Source organism: Sceloporus occidentalis, unplaced genomic scaffold, assembly GCF_023333645.1.
Source record: "Sceloporus occidentalis isolate IW3139 unplaced genomic scaffold, rSceOcc1.0.p SCAF_253, whole genome shotgun sequence".
NCBI lineage: Eukaryota > Metazoa > Chordata > Lepidosauria > Squamata > Phrynosomatidae > Sceloporus > Sceloporus occidentalis.
Genome location: NW_028317233.1, coordinates 683,335 through 706,803, shown reverse-complemented (window position 1 = coordinate 706,803; position 23,469 = coordinate 683,335). Strand labels below are relative to the sequence as shown.

General features: G+C 43.4%; 3 protein-coding genes across 4 annotated transcripts; all 3 read left to right on the top strand.

Annotated features, from left to right (window-relative positions):
• Nucleotides 1-4,754: 4,754 nt before the first annotated feature.
• Nucleotides 4,755-9,324, top strand: LOC149275974 (large ribosomal subunit protein mL38-like). The gene is made up of 9 exons (XM_089504063.1): nucleotides 4,755-4,818; nucleotides 5,653-5,832; nucleotides 6,294-6,431; nucleotides 7,500-7,708; nucleotides 7,971-8,043; nucleotides 8,217-8,262; nucleotides 8,373-8,531; nucleotides 8,681-8,817; nucleotides 9,188-9,324. Exons 1-9 carry the CDS (start codon nucleotides 4,755-4,757, stop codon nucleotides 9,322-9,324), a joined length of 1,143 nt encoding a protein of 380 aa, XP_089360189.1.
• A 2,713-nt stretch (nucleotides 9,325-12,037) lies between these two features.
• On the top strand, nucleotides 12,038-16,200 carry LOC149275973 (E3 ubiquitin-protein ligase TRIM65-like). Its single transcript, XM_089504068.1, has 6 exons — nucleotides 12,038-12,493; nucleotides 13,094-13,189; nucleotides 14,176-14,409; nucleotides 14,828-14,999; nucleotides 15,088-15,180; nucleotides 15,611-16,200. The coding sequence occupies exons 1-6, from the start codon at nucleotides 12,038-12,040 to the stop codon at nucleotides 16,198-16,200; spliced, it is 1,641 nt and encodes a 546-aa protein (XP_089360194.1).
• A 1,396-nt stretch (nucleotides 16,201-17,596) lies between these two features.
• LOC149275972 (WW domain-binding protein 2-like) lies at nucleotides 17,597-22,328 on the top strand. Of its 2 annotated transcripts, XM_089504059.1 has the most exons (8): nucleotides 17,597-17,655; nucleotides 18,861-18,969; nucleotides 19,598-19,733; nucleotides 20,864-20,956; nucleotides 21,128-21,259; nucleotides 21,501-21,626; nucleotides 22,108-22,184; nucleotides 22,275-22,328. In XM_089504059.1, the coding sequence occupies exons 1-8, from the start codon at nucleotides 17,597-17,599 to the stop codon at nucleotides 22,326-22,328; spliced, it is 786 nt and encodes a 261-aa protein (XP_089360185.1). The 2 variants fall into 2 exon arrangements, with proteins under 2 accessions (XP_089360185.1, XP_089360186.1); XM_089504060.1 differs by lacking the exon at nucleotides 21,128-21,259.
• The last annotated feature ends 1,141 nt before the right edge of the window (nucleotides 22,329-23,469 follow it).

Genomic DNA, 23,469 nt, shown 5'->3' with positions numbered 1-23,469 from the left:
TCGATTCCAGCAAGCCACTGAACTAAACCAGCCTCATCGTTTTGTACAAATGATGTTCTGAAATGAAAGCTCTTAGCAATGAAATAGAATCCTTCAACTAATTACTGCAAAATTCCGTCAACAGACTCAGGCATTCTGTAAGATTCATCAATAGACTCTTAACGCTTTCTAATGCACTTCAAGCCTGGTACCAAATAATGAAATGTGTTCTTTTTGAACTCCGATATATCTAAAAAGCCATTTCTCCATTATCCTCTTGTCTGCTTTTCAGCCAGACCCTTTATCACGGTTCTCCCCCATGAAGAATGAACAGATTAGCCACCTTGTGGGGCTTTTTATGTACTGTATGGAAGGGTTAAATTATCTTGCACAGTAAAAACCATCCAGAAGCTTTTTAAAAAGAAGAATTTTAAAATATTAGCCAGCACTTTTAAAGACAAACCCCTTTAATACTTTGATGGCCCTCAACATGTTGCCCTCGTTGAACATGTATGTGCCTGATGTTCAGATCCACCCTGATTTAATGAAAAAAAAATCTATTTTTGTTAAGATGCCTCTGTCTAGTAGTTCTGATATTTCTGTACTCTTCTTTAACCCCTTCATGACAACACATGTACGGGCTCACAATGCATTGTTTTTAAAGGGTTTAAGGACAACCCATTGTCCTTAAGAGGTTAAAGCACTAAAACAGATGAGTGTAGGTTTAATGTGATATAATAAATACTCCTAGCATCACTGACTGGGAATACAAGGTGATAATTAGAGTTGAATTTGTTTAGTAATCTTGTAATGATGTGTGTATATCTCTCAATACACCTGAATGATTTCTTATTCTGTCTCCAGCTTTTTTATTTGTTGAATACAAGAACAATGCTTGGCCAGTATGGAAAAAAAAAAGGGTGATATAATAAATTGGGGCTTATGTATTAAAAGTGTGATATTTAAAAGGTAACACCATAGCAACCACTGTACTGGTCAAATCGGCAGAAGGTTTTCATTGGTTGCTATGGTGATAAGAGCCCTTTTCCAAAGTATAAGGACGAACACGTGAAACGTACAAGGTTCCTCGTAATTTAACTCATGGGTACCAGGGCTGGACTGGTGATGATAAGGTGGTCCTGGCACTTTAAGGTCAGTGGCCACCCGGTGATGTAGGTGCGACCGGCAGCTGGACATGCCGTTGTTTTTGGCTCATGTAGCGTGCGGCTGGGCATATTCCGCAGTTGGCCACACGTTGCAACACCTGCTCTGGTCAGCAGATCGGGTGAGTAAGCGTGCTGATGGCCAGTGGCCCACCGAACATTTGCCCAGTATGACAGATGGCCAGTCCAGGTCTGACAGGTTCCATGGGAGAACACAAACATTCTTCATGTTATCATGGACTTAGTCCATGTTCCTCTAGTATATCAGATGCTGAGACTTGGGCGCTGGTGGAAAGTTCTTTTTCGACAACCTTTTTCCGTCTTCTTTTCGGATGAAATTTGTCCAACATTTTAGCTTTCGGAAATCCCAATCGTCCATCCAGGTTGCCATGGGAACAAGAAATAAACACGTAGAATAAGAATAGGGAGATTTCCGGTCCTATGCGGGAGATGATAACCCTTGGTCACTGACCTTTTTGTGTTTTTCTACTGGTGTCCACTCCAGAATTGGTTATTGTCCAACAAAATAGCACTTTTGCATGGAACTTTTTAATAGAAACCATTACTAACCCGCAACGTCTTAATTTAAGACCAAGATATGTTATGCCGAAGGCAACAAGAACGTATTTAAAGCTGCGAGTTCCTGACTCTGGAAAGTATTCCTCCATTACCGATAACAAATGAATACAAGCTGTACCAAAGACAAACGTAATTATACCTCAACGAAGCCAGATCAATTCTCATCGCTGCTAGCTGCGGCTTCCTCGCTTCTGCAGGAAAACCGTAGGTCTGTCTTCATCAATGTCTTAAGTTGCTGAAAGTTTCAACTCCATGTTTTAACTATGCATTTTGCGGGGCCAACTCCCTTCACCTGCAGACTCTTGGGGTATCCACATTGTGGTTTGTTTCTATTTGAGGAATATCCCATAGGGGTTAGAGATTTTCACTAGCCCACTTTAAAGCCTGACCATGTGCTGGTCCTGTATCTGCAGTTCTCTGGTCTTGGTTCCCATACCGCTGAAGTCCATGAGCTGTACCGAAGTAGGCAGAAGATATGCAAGGACTTATGTGTAGTGGGGCTATGTATATGTTAAAGGAAGGATGGGTCACCAAGAAAATGCACTTTCACTTATATTCCAACAACATATGTTTACAAATGGAGACAACATGGTTCAAAGATAAGTCTCGCAAAAATGTTTGGATTAAAATACTTAGTAGCCTCGCTGATATATTTGTGTCTGTATTAATGGCTGTACTATTGGCGAGAGTCAATGTGAAATATCATGAGTTCTTCACCGACAGCATTAGAGGAAATCCCGAGATACGAGGAGGAAGAAGCACATTGCTCTCCATGGATGACATGTCTTCTGCGTAGAGTCCCAGTCCATGGAGGGCACCACTGATGAAGCCAGGTACGAAGGATGCTCTGTGGTCTGCTAGGAACCACCTGGTCACGTGTAGGGGACCAAGTCCCACTACGTGCCCTGACGCATATGAGACAATATATTCAATGGAATATAAGTGGACCTCTTGAACAATCCAAGAAAAACATAGAAATGCCATAGAAGATCGATAAAGGAGCCAACAGGAGTGTATATTCTGCTTAAAGCCCGGTGGCTATATGTGTAACTACAGGAAAAACACACAAGGGCACTTCAGGCAGCAGTTCCAATTCATCAAATCAGATGAATTTCCATTCCCTGCTGCCACCCGTCACATCTCAGGTTCTGGCGAGCGAGGAATGGTCAGAGAGAAGTCCATCTGTGTGACAATGTGATGGGCAGAGCCGGCCTTAGGCGTTCTGGCGCCCTGTGCGGACTACTCCTCTGGCGCCCCCCTCACTACCCCCCCTCTCTGCCCCTTCAAACTACCCGCCCTCTCTGCCCCTTCAAACTACCCCCCCATGCCCCTTCAAACTACCGCCCCTCAAACCACCCCTTCAAACTACCCCTCCCCTCTGCCCCCTCAAACTACCCCCCCTGCCCATTCAAACTACACCCCCCCGTCCCTTCAAACTACACCCCCCTCCCTCTGCCCCCCCTCTCTGCCCCTTCAAACTACCCGCCCTCTCTGCCCCTTCAAACTACCCCCCCATGCCCCTTCAAACTACCGCCCCTCAAACCACCCCTTCAAACTACCCCTCCCCTCTGCCCCCTCAAACTACCCCCCCTGCCCATTCAAACTACACCCCCCCATCCCTTCAAACTACACCCCCCTCCCTCTGCCCCTTCAAACTACACCCCCCTCCCTCTGCCCCTTCAAACTACACCCCCCTCTGCCCCTTCAAACTACACCCCCCCTCTGCCCCTTCAAACTACACCTCCCCTCTGCCCCTTCAAACTACACCCCCCCCTCTGCCCCTCCAAACTACACCCCCCCTCCAAACTACACCCCCCCTCTGCCCCTTCAAACTACACCCCCCCACACTTACCTTGTTGCCGGAGTCCTGCGGTGAGAGCGGGAGGCATCCGTCTTCTCGCTCTGCCGGCATTTCATGTTGAGAGCCGGAATAGTCCGGCGCTCAACATGAGATGCCGGCACAGCGACGGAGTCACGGAGAGTAAGGGGCGCCGAGCGGTTGCCGAGAACTTCACGAGCAACCGCTCGGCGCCCCTGACCGGGACATAGATTTAAGCATCGTTTTTTTTTTTTAACTTTATTTAACATGAATGATGTTAAATAAAGTTTAAAAAAAAAAAAAACGATGCTTTAATCTAAGTCCCGGTCAGGCGCCCCTGCAACCATGGCGCCCTGTGCGGTCGCACAGGTCGCACACCCCTAAGGCCGGCCCTGGTGATGGGAATCCATTCAATGTGGCTGCATATCTGATGTTCTCATAGTGTATTTTCTTCAGTAATGGGGTACGTGGGGATTACATGGAATCTGTTTTAGAACTCTAATGAATATATTACACAAAAGCTCCTATATATAGAAGCACAGAAAGGGACGGCAGATAAGAACCATTCGGCCATCCGGTCTGCCCCACCTCTTAATGCTTACATGCTTGCTTAAATGTCTTCACTGTATTAACCTCTACCACTTCTACTGGAAGGCTATTCCAGGCACCCACTACCCTTTCAGTAAAGTAATATTTCCAGATGTTACTTTTAAACCTTTGCCCCTCTAGCTTACTTCCCCTTTGAAATAAATTTATATTCTAAATATTTTACCGTCTGTCACCTCCCAGGATATGTATATATATATATATATATATATATATATATATATATATTAAGAGCCTTTAACTTTTCCTGGTTTTATCCCTAATCCATGCACCAGGTTAGTAGCCCTTCTCTGAACTTTCTAATATAACTATAACTAAGGCAGTTTGTTTCCGAAGTTTTCCGTAGAAGCCCGAGTCAGTATTATCGCTCTCATAAGATTTCTGACTGCATGTTCTTATTCCTCCCCGTATCTAGATATCTGCAGTGCCTGCTGCCGCCTGTCAGTACAGAGCGCTGAATGCCGCTCAGTGTTAGAATGCGGCAGCAATAAAGTTGCACTCATTGTAATCCATACACCGCAGCCTGTATACTTCCCGAGCATGTGTGGGCGCTTGGAACTCTGGGTAAACGCGTAGGTCGTTGACGTCACGGAGCAGCGACAGCCAAGATGGCGGCGCCCTTGGTGAGAGCTGCGAGGAGACCGGTAACGGGGCGCTTCCTGAGTACCACCGGTAAAAATTAAGGGGGGATGCTATAAAATAAATGAGTGTACAGACGTGAAAAAACACGTAAGGAAACCATTAGCCTGGATGTAATGGGCAGGAGGGTGACCAAGGAGGAAGTATGGGGGCTGGTTATGAATACCCCTCTCAGTCATGTCATGTGGGGTATTATGAGTAGTGTTACATGAGACTGCTGTGAAAAAACGGGGGGGAGCATCACGAGAAATACCAGAGATAGCAAATTCTGCTCATAATGAAGGAAATGGCATATAAAGGGTTACATTAGGTATTTGGATAGAAGATATTAGAGCATAAAATGCAGCTTCATTAATGTCATATTCCGGTGTCCCAGATAGCCCCGGGACGCACGCCAAAGTATTCTGTAAGTGCTTTAATATGCATTCATTTAGCCTTTAAAGTGTGTGTAGTTTTGCTTGAAGCAGGGACCGATTTTATTGGGAGCGCCTCACTAATTGGCTGCTTGAAGCAGCCAATCAGCATCAGGACGGCTCTCCCAATTTAATAAGTGGGATCACTTTCTCCCCGACGCTGGAGCGGACTGGCGGTGAGTATAATCACGTGTCAGGAGAGGCGGTCGGCTGAATGCATGTCCTTCGCTGCATTTGGTTGAGGAGTGGGGGAGAGGGGCAAATCCATATGGGAGATTCTGCCGATTCTTTAATGGACATTATAAAAAATTAAAGGGACCCCAAGTTATCATATCAGCTAAAATGGCTGCAGTGCCCCTTTAATTAATTGGGATGTTGAGGTTTATTTACGATTGATGAATCGGGGGGGGGGGGGGGGTTTGGTACAAGCTGATCATTTTCTCTTCATTCTCAGCTGCGCTATGGAGACGAGCGGCACCCCTGGGCCCTCTCCCAAACCAGCAGTTTGAAGGTCAGGATGTGGAGTCCTTGGAGAAATATAGAAGCTTTACCCGATATTACAAGGCTGCTGAGGCGGAGAGCAAGAAGCCATGCTGGTGGAAGACATACAGAAAATACCAGCAGGGACTCTCAGGTAGAATTGGTAGTGGAGGGGTGTGTGTGTGTATATATATACGTGTGTGTGTGTGTGTATGTATGTAAAGTGACATCTTAATGTCCCAAACAATATCCAGAAAAATACTAAATGGTGTGTTATGGAAATATTTAAAGAGCCATTAACTACTAAAGACAACTGAAGACTAAAAGTCTCCTGAAAATGAAGTGTGTTTAAGGTGCCGCTTCTACGTTTATATTTCTGCATTTTACATGGCATTTTGACTTTTAGACATACTGTATTTTTTTAATTCAACTGCATCCCATCAGAGATGGAATCAGATCAGCTTCACATTTATTTTATTGGGTTGTCTTCACATTACATTATATTTATTTATAAAACACCGGCCGATTCCGCAGCGCTTCACAAAGAAGCCACATTTGAGGAACTGGTGCGTGTTTGGTTTGCACTTAACCAAAATATTAATTTGTTGTTTCCAGATGAAGTTGAAGAGGTCGTGGACATTGGATTCCCTGTCTCCACACCTTCTCTTGCTAAAAGGGCAATGGCCAGAAAACAAGAGCTGAAGGCGAACCGGAAGAATCCAGAGATGGAGAGAGCGGCACGCCACCGCACATGTATGTAGCTTTAAAATTGAATTTGACAGCAGATACAAACCATTCAGTTCCCAGTCTTATCCTAGTTTCAGGCTAGCCATATGGCTATACCATGCATATTTAAATTCCCTCACTCTACCACTTCTGCTGGGAGGATGCACTGCTTATCTACCACCCCTCAGTAAAGAAAACCTCCTTACCCATGGCCTGAAATACATGTTAGAAACATAACTTATGTATGAGGTATGGAGCCATTCTCAACATCTATATGACTGTCCCTACGCATGAAGGCATTTCTCACATATTAAGTTAGCAATTGTTGCTATTTTGTTTTCCACGTCTCAGCTACGTAATATCTTCAAAACAAAATAAGACAATTACCATAAAAAGCAACAAGCACAAGTTATGGGTATTTCTGATATATTAAAAGCTATGAAGGTGCAATTTCCCTGGAAACCCTGCATGTGGCGTGTGTTTAGACTTCTTACAGTATTATTCTCATTCTACAATCTTTGTAGTGTTGCTGCTCTGGGATGTATTTTGTTAATAAAAAGAAACGGGCTGAGAGGCGATACTATGGATTATTATTTTTACATACATCACCGATTCATTATGTGGACTGTTTGGCATCGTATTTGTTTTTGTTCAGCAAAATGTCATATTGTGGTCTGGCCTAACACAGATTTGTGTATACTTAAATAAATATGTTAATCAGAACAATGTTAAAGTATTCCTAGGATTTGTAACCCATATATTTAATGGTAAAGCCAGAGCCACAGGATTTATTTTCCTACCGAGGTTAGTGTCACATAGGTAAACAGAATGGAAAACGTAATAATGTAGACATTTTTGGTCTTTACAGTTAATTTTGAATTCCTGTTTTATAGCATTGACATGGTAGTTCATAAAACCATAAGGTTCAGCGTGCACAGTGGCTCACATTGTTAGCTTATGCACTTGGCTTTGATAAGTGATTGAAATGATGAACTTCCGAGCAGTTTGTACTTTTACATAGTTAAGTCCTCAGTTAACGTCGGCAACGTATTGACAGATGAAGATTGTGTATATGACAATACTTTGCTCCTATAGTGCATATTCCGCTGGATGATGTTCGAGCAGAGTGGGAAAGGACCAGCGGCCCCTTTCATGTGCAGAGAGTGGCTAATCACTATGGAGTGTACAAAGACCTTTTTGGGGAAGCAACCTTTGTTCCTTGCATCACAATTAAGATCCATTACAACACGGGAGAAGAGTTGGCGATGCCTGTTTACCATGGAAATGTGGTGACTCCTTCAGAGGTTGGTATCGGCCCGTTTGGTGCAGCTAATTACAAAATCAGCCCCTTTCCAAAGTATCAAATATAATGGGATTGTTTGGTAACCTTTCTCCTCCCTCCACCATTTTTTTTGGTAAAGTGATTGGTAAATTAAAAGTTATATTTTTGGGTTTCTTTATGTAATCTAGGCAGATTCAGTTCCCATTTAATATGTTCAGTGTGGCAATCTGTTTTGTCCATGACTATAAGTAAAATATGAATCTAAATCCCTGCTTCACTTCCAGGCTGCTGAACGCCCCGAGGTGACATTCGATGCCGAAGAAGGCTCATTGTGGACACTTCTGCTCACCAACCCAGGTCAGTTCAGGCCTGTCTTTGTAGTGGGATAAGTCCTTAGGGTAATAAGGCTGTAGGTCAATCCCTAATTGTGTTCATGGATTGTATGAACGGTTACATGACTATGTTACTGTTTGTCCCTTGCATTTCATTCTGTGTGTAAAGTGAGCTTGTGTTGCTATTGTGTTCTGCAGATGGCCACCTGAGGGATGCAGACTCTGAATATGTCCATTGGCTGACGTGAGTGTTCTTTATCACCTCAAGAAAATACATTAACCATGTTTAACCTTTTTATTTTTCCGTGTTTATGCGCTCACTCTTGTCTTATTTTGCATTTTTCTACTTTGCAGTGGAAATATTCCTGGAAACAATGTCCTTTCTGGAGATGAAATCTGCCATTACTTTCCCCCATTCCCATCTAAGGGCACTGGCTTCCACAGACACATCTTCATTCTCTTTAAGCAGGAGGGGCACATCGATTACAAAGAGGAACAGAGACCAAACCCATGGTAAGCTTTTTTTCTCTCTTTCTCTCTCTGTCTCTGTCTCTGTCTCTCTGTCTCTGTCTCTCTCTCTCTCTCTTGTTCATGGACAGAATTACAAATAGAGGTGGTCTTACTATGTTTAGTCTGCTAAGATTTCTGTATTTCTTCCACAGTCACAGCCTAAAGCTAAGAAGTTTTAAGACATTAGATTTCTACAGGAAGTACGAGGACAAGCTGACTCCAGCTGGCCTGGCCTTCTTCCAGTGTAAATGGGAGGAAAGTGTTACCCAGGTTTACCACAATATGCTGAGTACGTTTTTAAAGTGCAATAAGTGCCATAAGAAATACAGTTTCAATGTTTAATATTGTGCCGCACAAAATCTCTTACTTTTGACAAATAATTTTCTCGTTATTGCTATTGTTTTATGTAGCACCATCATATTTCATAGTGCTGTACAATGGCTAGGCAGGACTCAAGTAGTATATAACATAACATTCTGATTTACAGAAACAGCTGAGGAGGGCTATATAAAGTTTATAGTATATATGAGTTCTGCGGTGTTTGGAAGACGATTCGAGTGCTCGCTAGTTCTTTGCATCTCAGTAAACCGTTCTATTATATGCAATGTATTTTTGTGTGAAGCCATTTACCTTTTATTCACTTTGCTTTCCTCTTCCAGACATGAGGGAACCGATTTTTGAATTTCAGCGTCCTCCTGTTTATCACCCTCCACAAGTCAAGTATCCTCATGGGAAACCCATTCGGTACCTGGACCGATACCGAGACTCAGATGAGATGACATATGGGATTTACTGAGACGGGACCTCCAAGGCGGGCAGCTATTACTGTGCCTGGGATCTGTCTTGCTTACGTTTCTGACGATGTTTTTGTATAGATAAATTTGTTCCCCAAGACCATCAAAATATGTTGCATTTCTCATTCCATTTGCCGTGAAGCATGTGTTGAAAATTTCCATTCTTCTGGTATACCGACACAGGCAGCGATACTATGCCCCAGAGCTTTTCATTCAAAGGATGTTAAACCGCGGTAGTATTCTGTTTTTTGCTGTGAAATTAGGGTTTGAAATCAAAATGAACTCTGGAGATGATGTCACAATCTGGCAAATATCTACTGATCGTTCCGGCAGCCTGCTGGGTTTGGCAGCTTAGTATTGGGTTTTGTACTTTTATTCACAATTAAATTATCTTGTGTAGTTACTTCAGATAAATAGAACGCTGTGTTTTACTTCTAAAGTAAATAATAATGGTAGGAACAGCAGCCATGATCTCCACAAATCTGAGACTGTTGTACATGCTATTGCAGTGGTTCCCAAGACACACAAACACAACGGTTAAGATTTTTTTGGATCTCCTGTTGGAATAAAATGTGGTAATTACAAAGTCCTGTGCTGTTAGTGTGTTTTGAGGGTTGAGTCTTGGTTCTAGCACCTTGACTTCAATATACAGTATGAAGATCCAACTCCAGTGAGACTTCTCGTGGAAGAAGATCTTAGCTGTCCTATATAATGCATATTTAAATCCAATCAGATTCATGTCTCACCTGTTCAATAATGCATTAGGCAGGGCCACTGCTGCAGGGGGCCCCTTAACCAGTATTACCCCAGTGCCCAACCTGATATTGAGCCACCCTTTTATGGTAGGGTGGACAAAGCAGTACATTTATATACGGGGGGGGCGGCAGAATGTGAGGGAGTACCACCTACATTAAAAGGAACCTCTTGTCATTCATTAAAGTGCATATGATGACCTGCCATAATCGAATTCAGAAAATCCTGAAAGAGAATATCCGGCCATCAGTTTGTGACCTATACCTCAAGCACGATTGGGTTATACAGCAGGAACGTGACCCGAAGCACATGAGTACGTCCAATGGCTCCAAAGAAGCAAGAAAAGGTTTTGGAGCGGCCAAGTCAAGGTCCTGACTTAAAACCCAATTGAATGCTGGAGTACGCAGTTCATCCTAGAAAACCCTCCAATGTAGCTGGGAAGAGTCGGCCAAAATCCCTCCAGTGATGTTAAAGACTCAATGCCGGTTATCGCAACAGTTTGATTTCACCTTATGCCGCCAATCAGTTATTAGATTTAATCAGCAATTTTTCGCATTGGTGATAAAGGTTTTGATTAACTCTCTACCTTAAATAAATGATCATTTAAAAGCAGCATTTTGTGTTTATTCACGTGGTCTTATTAAATTAGTTGGTAATCTGAAACACTTGAATGTGACGAATAAGCAAAAATAGAAGAAATGTATTTTTATGTCACAGGATTGTATGTAACTGTAACTTGTAACTGGCCAATTTAGACTATGGACCCCTAGCCCTAGCTTCTATTTCAGAGGCTGGCATGTACTGTAATGTCATGATGGGCAGCAAGAGATCCTCCTTGCGCTAAGTCCAGAGGGACAGCTGGGGGCCGCTGTTCTAGATCATTCCTGAACATTATGTCAATTTAATACATTTGTGCCAAATACGTATCTTGTAATGCTTGATATACTACATGGGGTTACTGAAGCCTCCTTAGGTATGTTAAAGACCTTAAATAAAACCGTGGTGGCAGCGAGAGTTTTAGGGCAATGTGCTTCTCCTGTTCACTGCAGGATCTTTCTGAGGGGTACTTGGCGTTAACTCTTTAGCACACAAAGTCCTGTCACCAGCCTAAAGAGTCTGCATGGGTCCCTCTAAAATATATCTGTCCATACCATTCCAGCTGCTAGAGAATGTATTGAATGAGGGTGATAGGAGTTGTACTTGTTGTAATGGTTGCTTGGCACGCAAGCACTCCTATTAAGCTCATCCAGACAGTAGCAGTCAGCGTTCAGATTGTTTGCAGTTATGCACCACAGTCCTGCTAAACGGAGCAACCTCCCATCAGAGGTGGTAGAGGGAATTTAGACATGCACGGGTCAGGCATATGGGTCCCGAATCTTAAGACGAGACCGACGACTGATTAAGGTCTTTACAGCGCGAAAAACAGGCAGACTAGACGTGCCGAATGGGTCTGATCTGCCGACAGCTTCTATGTTTCTATTTTTACTAAAACAACATTGGAAACAAATCCAGATTGTTTCCTGGTGTTTGTATTTTTTCTTTACCCAGCTCCAGCCCTTTACTGAGTTTCCTTTCCTCCCTTTGGCCCTCCCTTTCGCTCAGACTCTAGACTATACTTCCTCCTTCTCTTTTTCATGGCCCTCCCCAGGCCCATCCTCTCCTCTCCTAGAGTCCTTCCCTCTCATCTGTCAGTCCCTGGGACTTTAGTTTCGATTCGTCGCCGCGATGTCTTCCGTAGCAGCTTCTCATGTATGAGACTCAGCCTTCATTACTTCCCTATTGCCTTTTCCTAGCAGCGGAGGAACAAATGAATTCTCCATCCCGTCCAGGGTTCCTGACAGCGACCTCAAACCACCAGATACTTCTTTAGTCTCGGCTGGGTCCTGGACAGGCGCCCCTGTAACCCACTCCTAGCTACATCTGATTGTTCCTTCAGCCTTCCATCTCTACCACAAGCTCAACATGTCGGAATCCGAAATCATTCCAGAATCTATCCGGGAAAAGCTAAATTGTAGCATCTGCCTGGAGATGTTCCGTGTTCCTCTGACGCTCCCGTGTGGCCATAACTTCTGCCAACCCTGTATCCATGGGCACTGGGATCATGAGGTAGAATCAACGGTGCCCATTACCTGCCCCGTGTGTCGGGAACATTTCAAGGAGCGTCCAGAGCCCATGAAGAACGTCACCATCAACGCGCTGGTGGACCACTTGAAAGACGAAGAAAAGAAAAGACAAAAAGGATCTCCCATGAGATTGGAAACCAAAGCCGGAGTGTTGGAGGCCACCTGTCCTCGGCATCACAGAGCCTTAAACCTCTTCTGCTGCACTGAGAAGAAATGCGTCTGCGTTGAATGCTCCGTGACAGGGTGTCGGGGACACCAACTAGAACTTACCGAGAACGAAAGGAGGAAAGAAGAAGTAAGATGTATATGTGTGTATCATAAAATATCACCTACTGCTGCATTCATAGCTTTTAGAAACAAATTTAAGCTTGCAATTTTTGTTGTTCAATAATTAGAATTGTTTTGGAAATATCTGGTTTCAAAATGAAATATTTGGCTACATTTTGTAACCCATTCCGGGCCCAGTCAGGTGCCACACCTGTGCCATTTATTGGCTACTGAGCCTTGGACGGTTGTTTTTGAAGGTCCATTTTGTTTTATGATGTTCGTCTTTTTATGTCACAGTACAGTGCTACAGAATATGATGGCGCTATATAAATCAATACCTAATATAATGTGCTGCCTCTTTGTTGTCAAGTGTTAAGGATACTCCCCAATGTCACCTGTATTCAAGCAGGAATTTCGGCTGTGAGATACCATTGAGAACAGCATCAGTTAGGATACCTAGATATATCGTTGTATCATGAAGTAAATTTCCTGCCCTGATATTGGTGTAAAAAGAGACTTTTGGGGCATATTCTTAGCCTTCCATACCTGTAGGACCTCCGTTTTGTTTCGCATGGAGTGTAATAAGAGTCGCGTGGCTATTAAGTGAATTTTCTTTTGCCCTTCACAGGCGAGACTGTCTGCCGTTCTGCATAATAATAGCGGTAACAGGGAACAGACCGGAGCCGAGATAATGAAGCTGGATCATCTCATACAGAACATAAAGGTACAGAATGTGACGACGTTACTCGCTGTCACTGCAGATATGACGCATTTGGCCCATCTAGCCCATTTTTAATGCTGTAGAAACTCCGACCTTAATCATTCCTGGATGTTTAAATTCCCTCGCTGTATTAGCCTCTGCCACTTCTGTTGGGAGGCTGTTCCGTTTATCTACCACCCTCTCGGTAAAGTAAGACTTTCTTACGTTACATCTAAACCTCTGACCCGCTTACGTGATGTAATGTAAAGCTGGTGAGCTGAAATTGCAAACTCCTACTTTGGTGAATAGACCCCTCTGAGTTGGCCTGGGAGCTAACAGTTCTTTGTGGAGCGCTTTGGGTATTAAGTGAATTCCTGGCTAAATTTAACGTGTATTCATTTGGCATAAGAGGAGGTCACTGATTAGCGGACGTTCTTCGTTGTTATTTTTTAAAGTTTTTTTAGGCTTTTAAAGGAGCTTTCATGTTAGCAAAGCAAACTTTGCTGCTTATTCATATACCTGTTAGCCGCTTCTCGACCTCAGTAATTGTTATTGTCATTTTAAATTGTCTTATATATTTTCACTGTCCCCTATTGTAACAGCGCTACAGAATCTGCTGGCGCTATATAAATAAATGTCATGTCACCTGCACACCTGTGTACAAGCATTGGAAGTGCTCGTTCATGCTTTTATTTTGCATTCGCTCCTAGTGGCTAAGTTCAGGATTGAACATGGTACAGTATATAAGTATGTCTTCTAAACGTTCGGACATACCGGATCGTGGAAGGTTACGCGGCGGGCCTGGACTGCCCACCTGGCAAATGCCCAGCGGACCGGTGGCCACAGATCAGATGTTCCAGGATGCGGCCAGTGGCTAGATATCCCTGGCTGCAATCCACATGAGCGCCTACATCATTTGCTCAAACAAAAGGCCATCTTTCCTCGGATCTTAGAAAATAGGCATCTTTCGGTCTTTTTTTTTATTCTCCAGCCTTCTCGCTCTTCCGCAGGAATGTTGTAATAAAAGGGTGTCGGGCATCTCGAATCAGTTTGAGCGGCTGGCTACCGCGCTGGATGAATGTCGCACCTTGGCTATAGAGTCCATAAGGAAAGAGGAAAGGGCAGCTGTCGAGCAGGCGGTGAGAAACCGGGATCATTTACAGAGGCATATGGAAGCGCTTGAGAAGCAGAAGAAGGAGGCAGAGGAGCTGCTCCTAAGCACTGATGACATCAGATTTCTGCAGGTCGGTGATGCTATAACAATAGAGAGAGCGTTACATGCAAAGACAAACCCTTACAGCGGCATGTAAGGATGACTTCTCTGGAGGACATGGCAATTCTCTGGTTACCAGGGGCCACTGACTGTATGTTAAGTAGGGACAAGGCTTTTATGGATGATAACTGTTTGGCTCAAATCTATGCCGGCCGTATCAATACAGAATTTTGGGGACAAATGTAAACTTTAGGGACAAACTTTTTTTTCTAGGATCCAGAAAGAATGTATCCGTAGCGATCAACAGAATTTGCTTCTTGGCTTCTGGGTTCTTTCTTCCCTGTTTCTCTTTATGTTGAGGGCCACTTCGGTTCTTCCTTTGGACACACAGTCTGGTTCTGTGATAAAGACAAGGCTGTGGTTCACGTCTCAACATATCTGTGTTCCAGGGCCTTCCTCTTCTCGTCCCGCCTGGTTCCATCCCATTGTTGGCCAGTGTCCCTTCGTGTGGCACATTGCAAGTGGATGCGGTGACCACAATCCTACCTGAGGTGTTCAGGCTACTGAAGACAGAACTGCCTAATGCCCTCTACCCAGCGATGCCAGAGGCTACCGATGAAGGTCAGTTTCCATAAAATGCAACACTTATTGGAATCATTACTAGTGATAATATTCCGAGGCTGTTACATTCTGTTATTCTGTGCTTTAGACCCCAAAGGTTCACCCTCTCCTGAAAGACCAAGGGCAAAGCAGCGAGGACATGCACTTATCATGAGTGAGCACAGGAAACGTCTTTATAAAGGTAAGGCTTGGACCTAGATCTATGTAACTCCTCAAAACATGTCTTCTTTTATAAATTTGGAATGTATTATATTCATCATAACATACATAAGCTCATGGCATCTATTTGAGCATAGAAGAACCCAACAGGTAGATCTTTAGTTGAGACTGAACCACAACCTCCATGATTTCATGTCTCATACACACGAATAACGCACATGGAAACCATACTTCAGCATTAGCTAGAAAGCTATCCATTCGCAAATCATTCTCTCGGTGGATCTGCCTTATAGGACCATGAGTGATGAACGATGAACCACAGTCGTGAAGACCACAAACAAGGCTGAGAAGAATTGACTATTAGTAATAGAAGTCGCTGTGTATTCATGATACTGGTACTGCCCCAAACAGACGCTTCCATCGGGAATTTCAGCATTTCCTCTTTCTTGCAGATTATCGTAACCTGAGTTTTGATGCGAAGAGCTCCAACAAATACATCCAGCTTTCACGGCAGAATTGTAAAGCTTCTCATAAAGCCTGTCTCACCGGGAAGCCTGTCTCTCATCTGACGCAAAGATTCCAGAACTGGCAGGTGATGTGTACTGATGGATTTTCTGAAGGACACCATTACTGGGAGGTTGAGATCTCGGACTTCTTTGTGCAGTTGGGTGTAACGTACAGCCACCTGGCGCCTTCCAAAGGAGAAGAGAATAAAATTGGGCGCAACCCCTTCTCCTGGTGCCTACAGGTACAAAGGGCCAACCACTCAGCCTGGCACAACAACCAGGAGCAACGACTTCAGCCACCAAACTACCTCACAATTGGGATTAGCTTGGACTGCACAGCCGGCAAACTATCGTTCTACGGGGTCAAAGATGGTCGTCTTGATCTCATCCACTCTTTCACCTGTATCTTTACGGATACTCTGTACCCAATCTTCTGGATTGGCGAGGGAGCGAGTGTTTTATTGCACCAGACCCAAGATAATTCAGACGTGGTACAAAGAGTGTTGGATATGAGTATATCACCTGGTCAAGTTTAATGTGAAAGGGCAAAGGCATTTGATCATATAGTCGCATCCCCAGTAGATTACAGAGAAGCTGTCACTCTCCATAAATCCACATTTTTACATTATGGTGCATTTTTTATATTAAAATGTAAAGACATAACGAGGTACAAGGAGAAGACCGTTCTTTTGGGCTAATGAGATATTATGTTGCATTTTACATTTCAAGACAATAAATAATGTAATAATGTCTACAAATAGGAAAAAACAATAGAAATGTATTAGAAACCCACTTTATGCATGTATCTTTAGAACAACCATCTTATCCGTGCTTAAAAGTTATTCCTCCCCTTTCTAAGAGGTTAATTCCCATTGGTAAAAGCTGATTGGTCAGATAAAATTGTAGGGGCAGTTTAAGGCGAGGGGGTGATTTCAGGACCCGAAGAATATTAAATAATATGAAAAATATTTTTTATTAGTAGTAAACATATTACACAATATCATAAAATATGAGCTCCTTGGGCAAAAATAGTAGATGCCGAAACCTAAAAGTATATTGCCCCAGCTTTATCTCTTCTTGTTTTCAGAACCAATTAAGATCAAATAAATGCCTATTAAAATAAATAATGCTATAAACGTTTTTATGGAATGTCTATGTATTGTTGATTAATTATTTTTGTATGTGATCTTACTAAACAAATATATATATATAAATATATATATATATAAAAGACACAACCTATAGGACATCTTTACCAAAATCTGCATAAGTGGCACTTTCTCTTTAATAGGAATTCCAACTGAATCGGAAAATACTGGTTCAGGTATATTGTTAAAAAAAATCTTAAAATTATGTTGCTGTAATTTCCTGAGCAATATATATATATATATATGTGAGCATGGATGTGTACTTGTGTGTGTGTTTGTGAGCATGGATGTGGACTTGTGTGTGTGTTTGTGAGCATGGATGTGGACTTGCGTGTGAGCAGGGCTGTGTAAGTGGGGTGAGTATGTGTGTGTGTTAGCGAGTATGAGTGCGTGTCATTTGTGGTATGTTGGAAGGGTTAGTAAAGGTTAAAGATAGCACAGACGAGTTGTTTGGGGCAGTGCTGGCACAGAGGAGCTGTTTATGTTGGGGGGGTCCCGTGGTTTCTAGTTACGCCCCTGCGTCCATTTTAAAGAGGGCCCCTTGGGAGCTACGACATGGGGTTAAATTACATAATCTACCAAATCCACACGTGCCCTCTGCCCGCCTTGTTATTGATCATTTATCAGCCAATCGTTAAGCCTGTAGCTTCTTAACGTCACTGCACCTGCAGTCCTGTTAGATACGTACCCATGTGGGCGTGTCTAAACTGATTCCCTGTGACAGTCCAGGCGCCCGGATAGGCTGTTGCTAGGCTGCGTGGGCGTGGTTACTTGTCACCGCAACATGGCGCTGAACAGGAACCATACGGATGGCGGAGGTGTCGTAATTAATAACAGCGAAAGGTGAGCGATTGGCCGGCAATACATAGAAATAAACCCCGTAGTGGGTTATTACAGTCACCGCTTTACCGTGACGGGCGGCGGACTGTCCGCGCTTATACCAGCTAACGCTGCATTCAAGGCGGGTGTGTGGGCGTGTTTATCCCTAGTAGGGACACGCCTACCTGTCAACAAATGTCCCTTTAAAATTTAATACGTGAGAGTAACAGCTGCAGGCAACGGAGGTTTCCACCAATTACAGTGTTACTCACAATAATGGGCATATCAGGGTTCATAGATTGCGAGCTCTAAGGTCCAGAGCCCACAACACCTTTTGACACTGTGATATGTCACCTAATTGTGCAACAGCGAGAATCTGTTAGTGTTATGCAGGGACATACTGCTGGCTCCTACATTGCAGATCCTATAGGGCCCTTGAAGCATTATTGGTGCTCAGATGGATCAGCCTACCAGCAGAGGTGGTAGAGGTTAATTCAAACATGCATAAGACAAGACCAAAAAACTGATTAAGGTCCAGGGATCAGTAAAAATGCGGCTTATCTGCCGTCATATTCTATGTGGCGCCTGTTATTTATTGATCGATGTATATAGCGCTGTCATCTGCTGCTGGAGGATCTGTAATCATTAATTACTATGCCTGTGTATCTTATTAATGATCCACAATTGGAAGGAAGGAGAGGCAGGCCCCTCGGCACCTTCCATGGGGGGGCCCTAAAGTAAAAATAATAATGCTACAAAAATAGCTCTCGTATGTACTGGCGGTTCGGTGCTCGGCGCCCCCACGCTTGCTGAAAAAACAGAGAATGAATACTTTCTCGTGTGCCTGACATCCCTCGGGGTGGGGCAACTCTTTGCTGCTGTCTGACACCATGCAAGATCCATATGTCACAGGACTCAGTCTTGTTGGTTCCTGTCATAAAATGACATCATAGCTCCTTAACCTGGTGTAAGAATGCAAGGCTGTCACAAAGGATAAAATGAGAGATCTGCTAAGGGTTCACATAGAGTGCATTTAAGGTGCTTAGTGGAACCCTTCCTGATGTCATACTCACCGCGGTCAGCTACACATTGATGATGACATCACTTATGACCCCTGCTCTCCAAAACAGATACGTCCTTCCATGGCACTTTACACGTTGGAATGTTTTGTAATCGGATGGGAAGTGTTTCCGGTTCATTGTCACTCATGTCCATCTTTTTTCTTCCAGCGTCCTAATGTCTTATGATCATGTGGAGTTATCGTTCAGCGACATGGAGGACACACCAGATGCTTTCAGAGGGACCAAGAAGGGCCAAGTCATCCTCACCCCATATAGAGTAAGCAAACACGCATGTGTCCAAACCTAGCCGGGGCTTTTAGATCCACGTTAGATTGTCTTGCGTGTTACAGGACATCTACACCAGCCGAGCAAGATCTCTGACATCTTCAAAGCTCCCCCTTGACTGCCCCTGATGTAGACGTAGAGATCATTAGCTCTCCCTCAAAGCGAAGCTCCTTGGTGAGCGGTCACTCATCAGACAGCCGGACTCCTCGCCCTCTGCATCGAGCAATGCAAGCTAGTGTTCCCAGTTCCTATCTTAAAGAACAAAAAGCTTTTCTGACCAGACGCCATTGAAGCACATGGTGCCCGGCCGGGCCAGATCTTCCATACTCATCTTACTCTCGGGTTTGGTCTCTGGACCAGCGTTTAAGTGACATATCGATGAAATTTTCAGAGTAACAGTACTGGGGTAACAACTAAAGTAAACACGCCAAGATGCTCCTATTGTTCAGGAAGACTTCTGGGTACCTTTAAAGTTGGACATCAGCCAACCCCCCCCGCCCCAATATTTAAAAATTGCTTTCCGCAGCTGCTCCCCAATAAAATGATTGGTGGTGAAGCAGCAGGGGTGATTTCCTAGAGTTGTGTTTGGTCATCAGCAGTACTTTTTGTTTGATCCACAGGTGATTTTTGTGTCCAAAGGGAGAGATGCTCTGCAGTCCTTCATGATGCCTTTCTATCTGATGAAGGGCGTTGAAATCAAGCAGCCTGTTTTTGGAGCAAACTTTATTAAGGGTGCCATCAAGGCAGAGGCTGGAGGTAAGTGACGTGTGAAGCTAGAGCAAGTTGTTGTCCATCATCAGTTGGGGCAAATAGGAAGGCAGGGGTGAGAGGGGCAACAGGAACGGGGTGTTAAAAATGTATCTCTTGTGACTGCGGCCATATATTGACCTGCTAAAATGGAAATTAATGTATGACATCACCCATGTCCCGACGTGTACATTCGATGAGATGCTCTATGGCTGTCACCGTGGAGGGCTATCTCATTCAGTAGCCCATGTGTGCTGAGTGGACACTGCTTGCTCATCATTGTCGGTAAGCAATGTGCGCGTAACACAAGCAGAGCTGCAGAGCCGTTTCCAGCGGTTCAGAGAATGATGTCCATTCACCTGTTAGATGACCCCCTGCATGCTCTAAGCCATTTATATATATATATATATATATATAATAATCTGGAACCGCACACACGTGTTTACGGGAAGCCATCGTAGCCTTAATATGCTGAGCTTACGGCTGATCCTGTTCTGGCTCTGGAGTCTGCTGTAGCAGCATTTTCTTTCTCCATCCAGCTGACGTTTATCATGCAGTTTTTATGCCAGGAAAGCATCCCTGATCCTTCATTTTACATTTCACTTTATTTATTCCACTTGTCTAATGGCTTCTGCTACCAAATAAACTTAGAACCTTAAATCGCTCGAGCCCTTTGGGGATTAGCGTATAATAATACTCTACGTTATCACTATAAACCCTGAAAGGGATGTTTATTCACCTTCTATCTTATTCTTCCTTAACCTAATAATAGATTGTAAGCTCCTACGAGCAGGGCCACCTTCTCCACTGTATCACTATGCCTTTAAAGTTAATCTAATTGCCAGATTTTATGTGATTGTTCATTTTTATTCTCCCCGTATTGTGAGGGCGCTATGGAATCTATAAATAAACAGACTTCCCAAAACCAGTGAGCTTCACCCGCAAGAAGAGTTGGGTTGGCCCTGTATAATGCATAGTTAATGCATAGACCTATTGGACCATCGTGCCATAGCAGCTCACCCTTTTGTTGCCCTTAATGCATCTCAGCGTTTCTGAATTTAAACCTCCTTCTTCTGCCCCTCTATGTTTCTGTAGATGACGGCACGTTAACCTGGTGCCCGTTTGTTCTTCTTCTATAGGTGGCTGGGAAGGATCCGGGACATTTAAACTCTGCTTTCCTTCTGGAGGCGCTATAGAATTTGGCCAGCACATGTTACACGTAGCCTCTCAAGGTGAGTATTGGTTTGGAGGATATTTGGTTAAAAAAAAAAATACTAAAAAAAGGGACTATTTTAACTCAGAAGACCTGAGATACAAAGTTCTCCCCGTTCTCCTCGTATAGAAAGGCTGCTGCCAAATTTAACAAATTCATATTAATGTATCTCTATTATTCTTCGGCTTAGCATCAAGAGGAGGACCTCCTAGTGCTGGGTATCCGTATATGCCCAACGGGGGCTATACTTCCCCACCTCCTGCAGCAAATGGCATCTACCCCCCTCCTCCTGCTGGGTATCCGTACCCCCCACCTCCAGCTGGTACGTAGCGGGGTTCTTTCATCATATGGGTGTTTTGAAGGCATTCTAATGCAGTAGGTGCAGTTGATGACCTAATTTAGTTTGTTCTGGTGAAAGTTATGTCCAGAATCATCATAAAGGGGCATATGCTGCTTTAACCCGAGATATATATATATATATATATACAGTGTCAATTCATACAAGCCTCTCGTTAGGTTCCCTGTCTCTTTGATGTCATCGCTTCTGTTATTTACCCCTGCAGAGTTTTATCCAGGACCTTCAGGTCAGGATGGTTCTCTGACTTATATGCATCCTCCACCTCCTCCTTACCCAGGACCCATGGAGTCTCCCTTAGCCTCTGCTCCTGACCTCCACTCCACTTCTGCAGGTGAGTATCGGCGGACTGAGTTATCACTCTGATCTTAGATGAGTATCGCCTGTTTTGGAGAACCTGACATCTCAGTTTTATAAGCTCTCAATGTTTGAGTTGTTGAAGACGCATGTTCTGGCAGTAGGTCGGACCAGGGATGGATTCATGTCTGGCAAACATCAGAAAAAAATCCCCATTATGGGTCCAGTGACCTATATTACTACTACAAGGACTTCTATTTTTAATAACCGGATCCTTTATACCAGATAGAAAGATCAGTTAATTTAGAGCTATTTAAAATGTTACCATCTTTTATGGACCTTTCCAGTCCCTTTTTTGAAGAATTCTGTGTTTATGGAGGTACATCTTCCACAGAAGTTTGTAACCTCTAAGTTTTGTAATCATGTCATGTGTTAAAGTAGCAGCTCTAAATAACAAAAGTTTTAAAGGCATCCCGAGTCATTAAAGCTCTTTCCTCTTCTGTCTGTCTCCTTTGTAGCCGAAGCTAAAGCTGCAGAGGCCGCCGCCAGTGCCTACAACAGCCAGGCCAACCCTCCGCATGTCTACATGTCTACCGTAAGTGATCAGCGGAAACATTCTTATCATCTGTCGGGAACTTGTATTTTTCCCCCCAGTGTCAGCTTTCTTCTCTCTCTATTTTTTAAGGATTTCCCCCCACCCCCTCCCTACTATCCACCAGAAGACAAGAAAAAACAATAAAAAGGTTACATTTTGGAGACCACTGAGGAGGCTCCTGTTGATACCTTACTGCTTGCAGGCTAGAACCCCAACACATGGAGGATCAGGACACCAAAAGAAGGCTATGTGTTCCCTTTGACCTTGGTTGCTGCCTTTGTTGTTAACCATTCTGATTCGCTTGCCACCCCATCTGGCGGAATAAAACATGTTAGACGTGTCTCATTGACGTGGTCATGATCTTGTAGCTAGATCTCCATTAACGTGACATGTCTGCCAGCATCTTCTAGTGGCCATACAGCTCTAATCCTACCCCCCCCCCAAATGATGCCATGGACTGTACTGTATTGTGGTATAGAAAGCATGCAATTATTCCAATCTCCACGTGTTTTCATTGCTAAATATATAGGAGAATAATTTAAAATATAATTTATTTTCAAGGAGTTTATCTAGTTTTAGGAATGCAATTTGCATATCACATTAAAATATGAATAAAATATTAGATTTATTTTGTCTTTTATTGAGATTTGGATAGAGAATGATTGACATGTGCATGTTTTGTATTTAGGCTGGACGCGGGTAATTAATTAAAAGAATATGTTTAAAAAAAGAAAAAAAGAATATGTTTAATATCTTTATTTAAATGCTGGGGTTTAGTGAATGACCTCATTCATTATGTGACTTATAACTGCAGCACATAGTACAAGTCAAGCTCTGTATGGGTCTGGTGCACGTTTCCATTGTTTTTACCAGCCATCCAGTAATTAAAACTTGCTTTTTTGTTTGTATATGCAGCGAGGTAACTTTGACTCAAAAGTCGTTGGTTCTCACTGTATTTTAGTTGATTACCATTTACTACCGGACATATTGCAAAAAAATGTTAATTATATATATATATATACTGTATATTTATTTTAATGCAATTTTTTTTTTCTTTGCTTGTTTGACGTAAAACAAGCAATCGCTTGCACATATGTGCAAACACAAGCATTAGGTTCACAATTTGCTCTCCCACGGCTTTCTCCTATAGCTGTAGGGTTCGGGCTCTTCCTCGATCATGTTAACCAACCATCGAGGTAGAAAGGACAGAGTATGCGGAGATGGAGGACACTGTCAGATCAATCAAAAGGAACAGCCCTGCGGAAAGGACCCTTTGGGTCACTTT